The following is a 15,679-nucleotide window of genomic DNA, read 5'->3' as shown; positions in this document are numbered from 1 at the left end:
GGAGGGTGTTTTCACTTTCCGGGCCCAGCGGGTCTGCAGAGTTCAATAACCGCCCAGCTCCAGGGACAACAAAGGCCGCGGAATTTGGGAGGGGGGCGAGGAGGTCTGCTCCTTTGATGCCTGCTTTCAGTTCAGTGCGAACGTTCGCGGCCTGATGAAAAGCTGGACGAGGCGCGGCCGCCAGTGAAAGAGAGCTGTTGGCGCGCCCCTCCCCCAGGGCCGCCAGCCCCACGCTGGGAAAAGAGTTTTGCATAGTGTAAGCCCAACTTAAGGACTTTCCTTGTGCCAACGTAGAGGAAAGGTGATTTCTTTTGCAACTTGGTGGCGGTCAGCTCAGAGAGGCCATCCCTTCTGTGGCTTCGGAGGCCTTTGCCCGCGCGTGACGCACAAGCGCATTTAACCAAGGGAGGGGCAGAAATGACTGGAGTCAGATGACTTTGGGTATTATGGGGCACTCTGCTGCTTTTACTTCTGGGTCACTGAGTCCCACCGCCGTGGTTAGCATTTGAATGCGGGTGCATGCGGCCCACAGAGGGGGACAGACGCGTGGGGCTGGGTACTGATGTTGAGGAGCAAGGCTGGGCTCTGAACAATTGATCTGGAGAGCCCTGAGCCCCCTATGCTCATCAAAAGCTCCAAGTAGGGGTACACTGTGACTGACAAACCGTAACCAAACAGAGAAAAGGCGCCATTTGTGGTGCCTTTCTCCCGCACAGGGCTCCTTCCTAGGGTCACACGGCTAGCTGGCAGGTGGGCTGGGGTTGTAGTTCCAAAGTGCTATCTTCCAAGAATGAGCTGACTTGCCAGGAATGTGCTGCCCCCGCCCCCCAGCCACCCACCACTCAAGGCAGTCACCAGCAGTCATTTATAAAGCCATAGCCCTTGGCCTGTCTAGTCAGGAAGGACCTGTTGCCCCCCAGGGAGACCAGGCTGTGCTTGACATAGACCATGGTGATGTCAAGAGCCAGACAGTTGTTCTTCACTGGGTGCTTTGGCCAGAGATTCCTGAAGGAGAGACAAAGTCTTTAGTCTCACAGAGATGTCTGAAAGAGTAAAAGTATGGGCATGAATGCATGCCCAAATGTAAGTAATTAAAAGTTTTACTTTTTCTTTCTTTTTCTTTTTTTTTTTTTTTAAGAGGGATATGGGCAGAGTAAGAACAGGGATGCTATCCATCAACACCAGAGGAAAAAGTAGTGTAGAGAAGAGAGGGAAATTTAAAGACTCTTCAGACCTTCCATTTAGTTGTAGCTGTACGCAAAGACCTCTGGTAGGAAATTCCCAAATGGACAGTTCCATGGGGATATGGGCCATTACTTAACCCCTCTTGCCTCAGTTTCCTCCTATGTAAATTGATATAATAATAGCATGAAGTTTTGGGTCTGTTGTGAGAATGTAACGAGTGAATGGTAGTAAGTGCACTGAACAGAACTTGGCTTACAGCACATGTTCAGTTGATGTTCACCATTACTGCTCCCACCGATGCTATTAGGGTCACTGAATTCTTGAGTAAACTCTGCCTTTGCAAGCTGTGGCATCTGTCATCAAATTAAACTTTAGATTCCCTTTTTATCAAAATAATAAAATAAAACCTCTGCCAGCCACTGTAAAAAGAAATGAATGGAAAATAAATCTCAATAAGTAAATAAATAAATATTAGTTCTCAGGGTAAAGGAGATAGCTTATGTTCCCAGGCTGGTTTTTCATACCTTGCTTTAGTTCATAGCTTTCAACCCTGAAAAAGGTGGAACTTGAGGAGGCAGTATTAGTCAATTGTTTTACTAACAGATTTCCAGATAATAGTAACAGTTATAATTTCCTACATTTGCTAGAATAATCTTTGTGTACATCTGCTGTACTCATCTCATGCACTTACTCTTCGGTTTTCTAGAACCCGTTTAAACAATCATTAGGAAAATCTAGTTGCTGTTGTTTTGTTTTGTTTTGTTTTAAGAAAGTGAGGGCACAAATGGGGGAGGGGGCAGAGGGAGAGAAAGTATGTCAAGGCAGGCTCCATGCGCAGTGTGGAGCCCGACACGGGGCTCAATCCCACACCCCTGGGATTGTGACCTGGGCTGAAATCAAGAGTCGGATGCTCAACTGACTGAGCCAGCCAGGCACCCCAGGAAAATCTTTTTTTTTTTTTCTTTTTTTAAGTGGCTTTAGGAAGAAGAGTCAGAGTATGGGAGTGGAACGTTATTTCCACCGCCCAGTACTGAAAATGTGTGCCGTCACCCACAGCAGCTGTTTGGCTAATGTTGAAAAATCGTATGTCTAACTAAGGGAATCATAACATCAGAGACAGATGGTACCAATATCATAAACGATTATTGTAATAAGCATTCCATAAGAGTAAACTCTACTCTTACCTGGAAGTAAAGGAAGAACTAATAACAACTGAAGTTACTAGAAGAAATGGAAATGGAAGTATAGATGTATATTTTTCTTTTACCTCCAAGGCTGGTGTCAGCCATCTGGGAAGAGACACAAAAAAATTGTGCCCTATTGGACTAATTTCATCCATGCAGAAATAGGCACAGCAGACAGGGCTGGTGACTCAGACTTGGAAGGCCCACATGAAGTGGTAACAGTTTTTACTCATCAGGAAAAGGTTGACAACAAGAATACATGAACAAACCCTCCCAAGAGGCATGCCTGCCTTTACCTGGCCTTTACTTCAGGATTTAACGGTGAGAAGAGCCATATTATTAGCCACATTTATCTGGAAGGATGCATAACACACTACTCTGTGGGTTGGGCCTCTGTCGGGATCTCTGTGGAATGGGCCTTTATCCCCTTTCTGTACGAGGAAAGATGTTTTCTCTCATTTCACCAAATTTGAATTGAGGAGCATCTGTGTGCAGGGCACTGTGCTGAGTACCAGGGGGATTCTGAGGATGACAAAAATACCCTCATCTCCAAGAAATTTAAGGAATCAAAAGAAATAACACATAAATATGGCCAACATGCCCAGAGCAGATGTGTGGACCGGGAAAGGTGCTGCAAGAGGTCCCAGGTTGGTGACTTTCGGTGGGTTTGTTCAGGGGAGGCACCCCAACATGTGTTTGGGTCCAGACTTTGAGGGATTTGCCCAGCAAAGAGTAAGGGAAAGGGCAGAACTATCAGAGGTCCATCCTTTAAAAAGGCACTAGGAAGAGTGAGTGGTCCAGTCTGAGGAGAGTTTGAGTTCTGTCCAGGCAACCTGAGACCGGGTCGGACTGTGAAGTGGTGGGAGAACAGGAGGATGGGGCCCCTACTGCATGTCAGGCCTGGACCCGTACTATGCAGGCATCGCCCCTCAGGCCTCATACCACCCAAGGGGGCAGGTGGCACAGATATCCCTCACTGCGGGACTCCATGTGGTAGGAGGAGCATTTAAGGCTTTTTAATAAGAGAGAAAAGGGAGAAACATCAGCGTGGCACTTTGGGAAGATTAGTCTGGCATAGACCACAGGTAATCAGTAAGAGATGTGGCCAACAGCAAGCATGCTCTCTGGGGGAGCAAGTCTGAGCTACACAAAGCATACTCCTTGTTGCTTCAGGCGCAAATTTAATCTTCACTGCCAGCAAGGGATAGTCATACCTAGGGATATGCGGCATTTCCTTCTAGGCTCTGTTGTTACTGTCCAGATAGGAAGCAAGCAGGATCTCAGCACGGGGGACGGCACTAAGCTGTGGAAATACCACGTGATTTCTCTTCCCCTCCACCTCCCAACCCATACATACATCATTTGTGCCTAACACGAGTGTTGAAGTCCTTTGGTTCAGAAATCCCCAACACAAATGCGTCGATAAACACCATCACCTGCCCCTGGGTCATTCTTCTGCTCTCCTTTGTTTAAGTCCTGTGCCCTTGAGGTCAGGATTCCTCTGTCTTCAGGGTCCCTTGGAAGGAACTCTGTCAGATGTGGGGAAAGATCTACAAGTCGTGTCTTCACTGGGGGACCCCAAATTCCATTTGTTGCTAATGTGTTTCATTCATACCAGTGTTTTAACTGGTATGTGCTGGAATGAGCACAGAGGAGCAAATGGAATCCTCAGTCTCCGTTTGTCAGTTTTGGGGTTTTGAGGCCACTGTGATGGCGGCCAACCCCACCGTGTATATTATGGCAAAAAAAAAAAAAAAAAAAAAGTTTTGCTCTCATGTGCCCTCCCGGTCCCTGGATGGACCCTGTGCAGTGGGATTGCACAAGCCGAGCCGTGAGCCTTGGCAGTTGGCCCCAGAACACAGAACGTACTGTCACTGAACACTGGGACACAGACAGCGGTGATCCCCACCGGGCAGGAGCAGTTTGGGGGGCTCTGGACAGTGGTGGCACTGACCCCCTGAGCCGAGCACTCTGCAAGACACCAGAGAGTTCATGATGACTGAAACTGTGTCTAGTTTATCCTCCAGCAACTAATTATGTACACCAAGGAGTTACCTGCTCTGAGAGAGAGAGGGAGAGAGAGATGACATTTAAAGTAGATTAAGTGGATTTTCTTTTATTGCTTTAATAGTTCCCAGGCAACATTTGCTTTTGCTTTCCTAACCAGCAGAAGTGATCAGAAAATGATTAGAGTTTCTCCTGCAGATGAAATTCAGATTTTGCATTTGTGCTGTTTTATGAGCTGAAACTATTTTAAGAGCCAATTTATGATTTTCTCTCCTAAAATTAGATTGAACAAAAATAAGGGTGTACAGCAATTGGAGGATGCCATTAGCAGCTTGCCCTAAGGCAATCTACTGTGTTCACCATTTTCCGTAAAAAATTAGTCTTAATTTGATATCATTTGGAGGAGAGCTGTGTTCCATTTCATTCAACAAAAGCAGAACTGACTCTTCTTCTGCAGAGGTTAGAGAGAGAATTTACTTGGGCATTTGCCCAGGGCATTCCCCTCAGGGTCAAGACAGTTTCTAGAAGCTCTGAACTCCCAGCCTCCTAATCTCAGATCTGTTCATTCACAAAGAACTGCCCTTTCGAACATTTCTCCCCTCTTGAAATCTAAACCTTTAGGAGGATTGATAGTCCTCTCTCCTCTTTCATCCTGAACGGGATGAGAGACAGGCTGTTATCGAATCCCACCAGAACTTCCACCAAGCCCAGCCCGGAGCGAAAACCTATACATTCAAGGCTATGCAAAGTCAGCACAGAAGGTACCTCTTCTTCTCGGCCAGGTCAGGTCCCGGCTTTCGGCCAGGAAGAGGCCATTCTCTTCTTATTGCGCAAAGCAAGGCATTATGTCGATTGGTTCAACAGAGATTGCTTTTGTCTTTGGAAGTAATGCTGTGTTGTTCCTGTGCCCGAACTACAGGAGCCTACTGGCATCGATCTGCCTCTGCTGGACCCAGCGAGCACCATCACCACCGTGACGGGACCCAGCGCTTTCAGCATCCCTCCACCTATCAGACAGAAGCTCTGTAGCAGCCTGGACGCCCCGCAGACGAGAGGTCATGACTGGCGGATGCTGGCCCATAAGCTGAACCTGGACAGGTGGGTATGGCTGGGCTCCTGTTTCTGTTAGACACAGAGCACCGGGGCTGATGCCCATGAGACTTAGGGCAACATTTGTTGTTTTCTACCCATACACCTGTTTACTTTTATTTTTACCTATTTACTTTTTGTCATTCTGCAAACCCGTATTAAGTGGCTTCTTTGCATCTTGCATCTTGGTCTCGCAGACACCTTGTTGAGAGATATCCTGGGCTTATCTGACAAGATAAGGATCAGGTTTTGTGATCCACTTTGCAAAGCTGATGGGCTAAATGGCCCTAAATAATATATCCACTCACTTAAAGTAATTGTTCCTCAACTCCGGTTGAACAAGAGCTGATGCTTGATGGTTAATTAACGTGCTAATCACCGCATTGATACCGAGTTATAAAGAGACCTCAGGAGCCCTTCTTCGTGGAATGTTGCCATCACCACCAAGCACAAGACGTGGCATAATCTGTCAAAGATGATCAGAGCCTGGGTTGGAAAGAAAACATAAGTGTCTTGATTTCCTGTTTAGGATATGACCTGTAGACATCTCGCCTCTTAAATTATCTTACTCAGAGTTGAGATTAACAAAGTTAAACATCACATCTCCTGTCTGGGGCTGATCTAATTAAGCATGTGCTAGTTATTTAGGATGGCTCCCTGTAAACCACAGCTTCTCCAGTGGGACCCGGATACTTAAAAGACAAATGGAGAGACGGAAGGGTTTAGTGCAGAGAAAATCTGTAAATCTCACCATTCAGCACACTCTCCCATTCCCAATTACAGGTACTTGAATTACTTTGCTACCAAATCGAGCCCGACTGGCGTAATCCTGGATCTCTGGGAAGCACAGAACTTCCCAGATGGAAATTTGAGCATGCTGGCGGCTGTCCTGGAAGAAATGGGAAGGCATGAGACAGTGGTGTCTTTAGCAGCGGAAGGGCAGTACTGACTCGTGCTGGGACTGGAAATGAAGGACGGCAATGCACAGGGAGTCTGTGGCCGTCCAGGGCATCACAGTTGAGAAGGAAATCCAGAATGGACCCAGACCGATGAGTTTCAAAGGCAAGACTGCAAGCGGGAGAGAGAAGGAAAACATAACACAACTGCTGATACACGTGCCCACTTTACTCGGACATCATCACAGGAGTTAAGAACAATTGTGTAAATTTGTACCTTGAATTTAGAAATCGACCTAATTTTCCTCTTAGTTGGGCTGTATGCTGTGTGGTACAGGATCTTACAGTTTCCTAGGAAACGCTTTTTATTGCTATCCAGGTATATGGATAAACTTTCTTAACAAACCCAATTTCTACAAACGTTGTTTACATCAAATTGGACAGGGATGCGGACACTGTCCATGGCTCGTTCTATTTTTGTTTAAATCATTTGAAGTTGAAGCTGTGGACGGTTTGTTGTGTCTATTTCAGATTAGTAATTTACAGAGACATCACAGACTTTTGCTACAAACTGTGTGCATCAAGTGTCTCAGATAATCCTTCCATTGGTGTTCCGTTTCTAGAACTTGTAGAACCAGTGTTACTGTTTGTATCAGGGAGGTGGAGAATCTAAGTGTAAAGGAGAAATAACTAAGACTCTTTATTCCTTGAGGGCACCCATCTGGTGCCCTCTGGGAACAAAGCTGTAGCAATGCAGGGAAGACAGTGATTCATGTTCAGCCACACAAACAAGCATTTCTTCACCATGTGTGTGTTTGTAACACGCAATTTGAGGTGTTTTTTTAAAGGCATCATTATTATTATCATTATTATTATTAATGAGTATTTACAGGTATTCTAGTAAAAGGATTTTCTTTTAGCTTCTGTTTTTGTTAGCAGTACTGTTAGTATTTAGATATTGACTAGACCTGCTTCACTCTTCTGACATAAGGTGGGCGTGGTCACCAGTTTAATTAAAAGGCTTTGCTTCCTTGACCTTTTATCTTTCTTGCATCCTTCTGCACCAGAAAGATAGTCAGTGCTCACTGGCTTTGTCAGTCTCTTCTTTCAGCCTGCTCAGGCAAGGTCTTTCTCCTCCGAGTCTTGTTGGGAGAAGCGTTCTCTATTAAAGTTCACTGAATATTGTAGTTATGTGATTACACACTGACTCCCCCAGGGTACTCTGTCTACTTTAGAGGCAGTGTGCATAGAGGAACAGCCTCCGAACTGGCAATCGGAAAACCAGTTCACATTCTGGCTTTGTCATTGTCTAGCTGTGCTACCTTGGGAAAGTCATTGAACCTCCCTGGACCTCAGTTTCCTCACGTGTCCAATGAAAGGGTGGAAGTATTAGATATTCTCAAGGTTCTAAAATGCTAGACTTCTCCTGTGATGTCTCCAGTCTCATTCATCAGTCTGAGGCCCACACTGGATGCTGACCTGGATCAATAAAGAGCCAGCTAGTCTCTTGCCCAGGCTACAGTATGCCTTCCAAATAGTTCCAGCTTTGAAGAGGATGATCCTTACCTGTAACCTATTTGTCATGCTTCCCAGCCTTGTCTTTGTGCTGCTCACCAAGAGGTGGCATCCCTTTATTATCATTTTCTTTCCTCTTTGGGGACCACTTGCCTTCCTGACTAGTTGCAAGTTATGTTCTATTATTGTCTTAATCAAACGTTTTTAAAATTAAAAAAAAAAAAATAACCAAAAAGTAGCCAAACGACTACTTTGTGTAAACTATGGTATTTCCTGAGAATTATCACAGGCCCTTGTTTTTAACCCAGGGACTCCATTCATTCAACAGGTGGGAAATAAAGGGTCAATAGCCCAGAAGCCAAGCCACGACTGAACAACAAGCGTATGAATCAGAACCTTCAAAACATGGCCGTGGTTCACTTTTGGGCTAGAGGTATAGAGGTTACTGACTGGCATTGAACTAGAAATCATTTTAGATATTTTCCTCCTTCTTTACCCATATATTTCCTCTTCTATTTTGGTGACTTCTTAGTATGCCCAAGATTCCTCAAGGCATCCTTATCATTGAGGAACTATTGATACCTTGTTATGGAGCCTCTTCTCTCACCGTTTTTGTTTCTTATCTTCTGTTTGGGGCATATTTTCCATAACCTGTCTCTCTCAGGCCACCCCTGCACCATAGATAAAAACATGTTACACTTATCGTGAAAGGAAGGGATTGCAGTAATAAATAAGTTCAGTGGATAATGTTTGTACCAATGCGTATTTGACCAAAAGATAGTAACACTGTATGCTACGTAAAAAGATTTTTAAATAGATATTTTTTTACAAAGAGGAGGACAAAAGATTGCTATTGTCCATTACTTCAGTTTGAAATAACTTCTCAAGATTGCTCAATACTGGTTTGGGGAGCTGTCATCTGTGGAAATCAAGAATTAGAAATCTGAAGGATGTTCAAAGGAACTTCCATGCCTAGTGGAAAGGAAAGAGTGGTTGATTCCTTGTAAGTGAGGTACTCATCTGTCATAGAACCTGTTATGTTCCCCATCAAGTGAATGGCAACTCCCTTACGTACAACACACCATTCATGTCCAATAATTTTCCCTACGAATTCTGATTTCCTTTTCCTTTGGAGTAAAATAATAGCAGTTAGGTTTCTCTCAAACTTAGAAGGTCCAGATTCAACAGTTCATTTCATAGAGAGCCACTCCATCATTCTATGTGACATGTCCTGCCTTTGATTCCTAGGGTTTCTATATAGCTTGTGAGGAAGGACGCGCTTATTACTTCTTTGGGATGGGGAAAAGAAACCTATCATTTGTGCATAGTGCCATCTAGTGGTGCACAACGCAATCTATCCTAGTGTCACAAAAATTCACATAAAGTTGTTTGACAAAGGGAATTAATAGCTAAACAGTCAGGATCTTTAGGACACACGTGGGCAAATTTTCACTTCAAATCTATAGTTTTCTTATTGTCACACTTATTTACTTAAATCACCCATAAAAATTCCATGTCATTATGAGGCTAGTACACCAACTCTTTCACACACTGTATGTCTCAAGTTGGTTTGGGGTAATAGGAATGATAGAAATACATAAATCTCTGTATAAAACAGTTTTTGAAGAGTTGTCATGTTTAACATTTACATTTTTTATTGAGATTTGGATGTTTTAAATCTCTTACATTTAGTTTTCTAATATTTATTTTTGGAAATGTAAGAAGAATCCGCTTACAAATAAGTTTTATATATGCAAATGACAGAACTGTGTCTAAGGAAGGGAGATTTGTGATTGGTAACCAGCACTGGAAGGAAGATTCCTTTCTGCTGAATGTGGGTGTCTAAAGGCAGAGGTCTCATCCCATTTTCATTTTATTCTCACCACATTCATTCAGATTTCCTTAGAGTGATCTGGAAGGAATAGAAACTGGATTCAGTACTGGTAACTGGACACAGGGTGATGACAAACATGTAACAGAGAACAGCCTTTTCACAAACTGTGTGGACACCAATGTGGACACTCACCTCTGCTACAAGGAAAAAATCCCCATCCTCAGATGACTTCTTCAAAGGCAGGGCAATATTTTGGGTGAGGTGTCCAATACTCAACTGTAAAACCATTACCCATTTTCATATGTACTATTATTTTAGAGATATTACTCTCTTAACTTTTAAACAGTAGAGCCATTCTTTAGGAAGAAGTCATGGAGACTGAGTTTAGGACACTCTGGAAATTAGGTACTCTGTAATTTTTTTTAAGATATTTATTTCTCATGTAAGTTAGATACCTTCAAAGTAAGCATTCAGATGGTGGAATCAAGACTTTTTACTTCTGGAGAGAAGCAAACGAGGCTCTCATCCTTTGTATCCCCATGTGTATGACTGTCAGGAACACAGCGGATATGCTTTCGGTCCACTTCTGTCATCCACGTATGAGGAAGGGAGCCAGTAAGGTGATCACTAACTTCCTAGAATTCACAAGCCTTTGCCAGTATATGGTCTGCCCCCATGGGGTCAAGCAAATAAAAACTATATAAGGACCTGCAAGAGAGTGTAAAGAATGTAGAAGAAGTTTACATGTTGAATTTTCAGTCTTGAAGTTGAATGTGAGTTTTCTTTAGCTTTTGCTGAGCAGTTGCTCTGGACAAGTTATCTGTTTCACATAGAGACCTCAGTACAAGTCCAAGGCCAATGAGGGAAAGGATGACCACGGAAACAGCTGAAATGAAACTGGGTTTTATCCATCTTCTTTGAGAACAGAGGAGCTTTTGTGAATCAGAATGTTGTTGCTTAAAGCCAATTATTTGTAAAGATGATAGTGGTCAATGAGCATTAGATTTTATAGATCCAATAAGGAAAATATTTTTATTATTATCTCAAGGTAATAAGACATTTTTTTTACCTTCCGAGTGCCTCATAGGACCAACTATTACACTTTGGGTTTTTTGTTTTTGTGTGGTTTTTTTTACCCTTGTTGAACTAATGTTGAATGAAATCCTTACAACTTTGACTCTGTGCAATGAAGTGCTGTTTCTCTACCCTAAGAAATATATTTGTATAATCTCTGGCTGTAATGATCACTTTCAAAGATTTCCCTTGCATTCTCTAATGATTTTTTTCAATGGAATAAGTCATAAGGGGAATAAATATATTGCAACCAATGTTAATTTAAACCTGTGTCCATACAGGTCAAGTTAGCCAAATGGAGTCATAAGTATTTCCAGAATTCATGTCTAAAACCTGCTATTTTGGAAAGGCAGGGGTGGGGGGAGGGGGGAATGGCAATGTATGTCACTGGGTAGGTTTTCCCTGTGAACTAAGACTAACAACTTTCTGATCCTTCAGGCTTACTGGCCTTGTGCTTGCCCCCATTTTCAGAAATCCTACTTAAAAAAAAAATCTGTCTTCAGGAGAGTTCAGGGCTCCCAGCTTTTCTGGTAGGCTTGTCCCCTCCTCCTATTGATTTGTGGTGGGATACTAATGAGCTCATTCAACCAAATGTAACATATGCTCCTCGACCGATTTTAGAATGGCTGAGGGAGGCATCAACAAGACAAACCACCAGGAACTCCACAAATGTGCTGGTACACAAACCCCAGCAACCGTAAAGAACTCACTGTTGGTAAGAGGCTGTTTCCCAGCCAGCTGTACACTTAGACTCTCGGGGATTGAAGAGATCTTCCAGAATCCAAAGTTGGGAATCTCTGCAGAATGTCGTAAGAGTTGTGGCCGGTACACCAGTTGTTCAGAAGACAACGAGGAAGCTGCCCTGAGACACAGTCAGCTGCCCACCAGCCAAAGTATTTGGTACTGTATACCAGCCTCTTAACATGCCATTTGAGATTTGTGCCTCGGCAATATTGTAAATTGCCGAAGGCCATCACCCTTCAGGGCCCATTATAAATATTCTCAAATTCTATGTGTCATCCTTCAATTCCAAAGACCTGTTGGAATTGGGGCTATCAGAGCCGCTGTTGAGCCTGATGGCGCTGACCCAGGGTGCAGTAACCCTCATTTCTGGAGTTCAGAATGTGAATCACAGGCCGGTATCTCTGAGCAGTAGCCTAGGAGTTGATGAGCCATTGACCTCTGCACCTCGGCACGATGGTGAGGCAATATCCAAGAATCCTGACGTGAGCTATCTTCTCCATGCTAAAACAAACCTGTTTTAGAACAGCTTAAAAGAGCAAGAAATCTACAGCCAGTGGAAAATGCCTTTGCCTTTTTATACTCTTAAAGTCTCATATGACACCTGTAATCCTAGGGGCTTAAGTTCAAGTGCGTACCCCTCCAGGCCTTGGGAAAGAAAGAGGACAGCAATCAGAACAAGCTGAGTGGTTTGCGTTCTCCCCCTCACTCTTCCCTCGATCTGCTATTGGTACCGAATCCCTCGCCCTCCAGACAGAATGCATTCAGCCAATTGCAGGGAATATCATCACTGTGTGTGTGTTGGGTGTCAGTGTTGTACATGTTCACCGAGTTTAACGTTGAGCTGTAGCAAGTTGGTGACCTTCCGCTTCGCTCTTTCTAAAGAAGACAGGCAGTGTTTGTCAGAGAGAAATCCCCAGCAGTCTGTGTTGAAGAGCCTGTGTCATCCACCTGCTGTTCCCTTTGGAACAGTTCAACTGCAGAAGTGTCGGATTGAGATTTTGTGCTTTGTCATTTTTCTTTTGGAAACACAACAACACAACTTTGGCTTTTCAGATACAGAACACTTCTTTTGTTGTTGTGGAGTTCCCTCTTGCTGTATCTTCTATGCAATTCCTTTTCTAGAAAACCCCTGGTGGAGGAGTGCTCTCTGGGCATCCTGTCCACCATGCCGCTGTGTGGTGAAGGTGAGGGATGCCAGCTCTGGGTGTGCCTCTTCTCTCTCCCTGCTGCCTCTCCCCGTTTTTCCTGCAGTCCCTTGGTTTGTAAATTGCCTGCATTTATTCTGTCAGCCAACATGTACAAAATGTAAGAAAGAATTTTTAAACAGGTAATAAATTATATTTATAAGCAACAGAGTGCTACCTCCTTTGTTTCTTCATAACAAAACACTCCTGTGTGAAGGGTCACCCTGCGTTTCTTTCGGACAGAAAAGCCCTTGGAGTCCGCAAGGATGGTAATCACAGCCTCCCTTGGGGACAGGATGAAGGTTCTGGAATCAGTGTTTCTCAGCCTCTCTGCACATTATAATCACCTGAGTAGCTTTAAAAACCACTAGTGCCTGGAGGTGCCTGGGTAGCTCAGTTGATTAAGTGCCATACTCTTGATTTCAGCTCAGGTCATGATACCACAGTCATGGGACCAAGCCCCGTGTTGGGCTCCGCGCTGAGTGTGGAGCCCGCTTAAGATTTATATTCCCTCTCTCTCGCTCTCTCCCTCTCTCTCCTCCTCCCCGTCTCCAGCTCGCTCTCAAAATAAACAAACACACCACTAGTAGCTGACTCCCGACCCTAGAGGTTCTGATTTTATAGGTCTAGGGTGTGGCCTGGTTGTTGAGAGCTTTTTAATGGCTCCCAGGTGATAGTGGTGAGCAGTAAATGGGGAGAACCAGTCTTAGAGCAGCATCAGAAGGTCCTGGGGACCTTGTGGATAAAAAGAATATGGGGCTCTACCCCGAGAGACCTGATTTTAAATGAAATCAGTTGTTTGCAAACAACTACGCTAATCGGTAGGGCATGAAAGATGAGCCCGGTAACACAGGATGCCCAGAGCTATGGCAAATGCCACTGGTACAGGACACCCGGTCACCCCTTTAGAGCGAGCCAGCAGAAGGCTCCAAGCATGCGGTGGATGATGGCCATGAAACGAATGGAATCAAAGGCGGCTCCTCCCTTAGTGAGAGAACTACTTGGAGCCGTGTCCTTGGACGGACCGCAATCTGCCCACCCCTGCTCAGGTGGGATCACAGGAGTGGATGACAATTGTACCAATGCTAAGAAAACGCCCCCTCCTGAGGCCTGGGAGACAGTGACTTCAGACAGATTTAAAGCTGGGGTCACAAACTCAAATGTTTGTCGGGACTAAGGAAGTAGTGACTGTGTGTAGAACTGGAACCTCGGGAAAAGAAAAGGCAGAAGTGGGTTCTATGGCTGGACTAGAGATTTCAACTCCATCCAAAAAGATGAAAATACAGGGGCACCCGGGTGGCTCAGTCGGTTGAGCGTCTGACTTCAGCTCAGGTTCATGAGTTCGAGCCCCGCATCGGGCTCGCTGCTGTCAGCGCAGAGCCCGCTTCGGATCCTCTGTTCCCCCCTCTCTGTGCCCCTCCCCCGCTTGCACTTCCTCAAAAATAAACAGACACTTAAAAAATAAAGATGAAAATACAATTAAAAAATCAAACGGTACTTCTCAAAGAAAAGCACAGGGTGGTAAGATTCCCCCATGCCATCCACTGACCCCTACTCTGGAGTGTTGGTAGCTGGGATCCCTGTTGGGAAAGCTGAACCTACAAGAGCTACCAAATGAGTCTGTGAGGGCGCTGACATGCGACCTGGGCTGGGGACACTACGGAGCTCTCTAAGGCCAGGCGTCCCGCTGTATCTGTCCTTCTGGGCCAGCACACAGGCACCAGGCAAAGAACCTTCCTCTGTCCCAGAGGTCCTGCAGCTCAGAACCTAGGGTAGAAATTACTTTCCAGAAACAAAAGTCCTCTAAGAGTGGGGTTGTAACAAACGACTTGTGCCAAGAGAAGGTTCTGTTCTCCTGAGCTGGGATTTACTATCCATCTCCCTTCAAGTCCCACAAACGACCATAGCATATAGAAGTGGGGCACAGAGAGGGGCGAAGAGGTGTGCCCACAGTGAATTGTGACTTCTTTAAACATCGCTAGCTTATATCCTGTTGAACTCACGTCGGTGAGGAAAAGCTTCTGCTACGTGCTGGGTGGGGCCTTCACGTACTTCACAAATTCATCTCATGTGCTTCTCATGAGACCCCTAAGCAGATGGGTATTTTTATCCCATATACAGGGGAGAAAACAGTGCTCAGATTCTATACTTCCACAGAAGTGAGAAAGTGAAAACCACGGAACGTGAGCCAAGTCGATCTGAATCCCAGTGCTGGGATGAATTCCCTTGGCCCAAGTGCAGCTGGCTAAATGCAGCCAGTCACACGAACACTTTGGGGTCCCTGGTAACTAAGGGAGTATTCTTATACTGCCTGTGCCCAAACGATCCCGGGCTTCTCTCCTGACCCAGTCTCCAACAGATCCCCTCAAAACTAAACTTTCTACCCTACCTGCCGAGATTCACAATCCAAGCAGAAATAACCCAATCCTTTCCCTCTCCCTTTGCACAGGGCTTTCTCTGGTCCAAGGGGACGCCGTTTCTGGGGCAAAGGCAATAGCCTCCTTCTTCCATACCCCACGTGTCACGGCTGGGAGGAAAGAGGAGGTCTTTGTCATACTGTTCTTGCTGCCTCCGGACCGCAGCCCTTGCATGGAACCCACTGCTTTGTGCTTCAGCCTACCAGGCCCGACCGGCCTCTGTCCGGACTCACTGCCCTCACAGACCATCCCCCATTTTCCTGTGGCCCTGGAGAACTCGGCCTCACAGCCTTCCTTTCCTTAGACTGCTACCATCCTCAGGGGCCCCAGGATCCATGAAGACCTATCCAAAAGCCTTACTGTTGGGTTCTTCTTTCGGTACCGATAATCTGGTCCACTAGCTAAATCCCTGCACTCCTGTGATCACACCCTCCTGCCCGTCCTTAGCCTCGCTGCTCTCTCTCTGAAGCGTCATGTGGACTGCAGCCCCTGTCACTGCTGGTACACCACCCCAACCCCGGAAGGGTTCTCTGTCCTTGGACCTAGTTTC

The 15,679-nt window shown here is 45.2% G+C and overlaps 1 protein-coding gene across 5 annotated transcripts in view; it reads left to right on the top strand.

The window, feature by feature from the left end:
* The window catches only part of UNC5C (unc-5 netrin receptor C), a 79,140-nt gene extending 68,102 nt beyond the window's left edge, over positions 1–11,038 (top strand). For all 5 annotated transcript variants that reach the window (XM_047091378.1, XM_047091382.1, XM_047091379.1 and 2 more), the window contains 2 exons: positions 5,296–5,474; positions 6,249–11,038. In XM_047091378.1, the coding sequence (XP_046947334.1) occupies positions 5,296–5,474; positions 6,249–6,414 (345 nt within the window). In that variant the 3' untranslated portion in view covers positions 6,415–11,038. The remainder of the gene's footprint in view (positions 1–5,295; positions 5,475–6,248) is intronic.
* Positions 11,039–15,679: the final 4,641 nt, after the last annotated feature.

The sequence above is a fragment of the Lynx rufus genome, unplaced genomic scaffold (genome assembly GCF_022079265.1).
Source record: "Lynx rufus isolate CCGP_SWC_20201006 ecotype Redwood Valley unplaced genomic scaffold, mLynRuf1.p SCAF_3, whole genome shotgun sequence".
NCBI classification, from domain to species: domain Eukaryota; kingdom Metazoa; phylum Chordata; class Mammalia; order Carnivora; family Felidae; genus Lynx; species Lynx rufus.
Note: the sequence above shows the minus strand (reverse complement) of the source record. Positions and strands in the feature narration are given on the sequence as shown.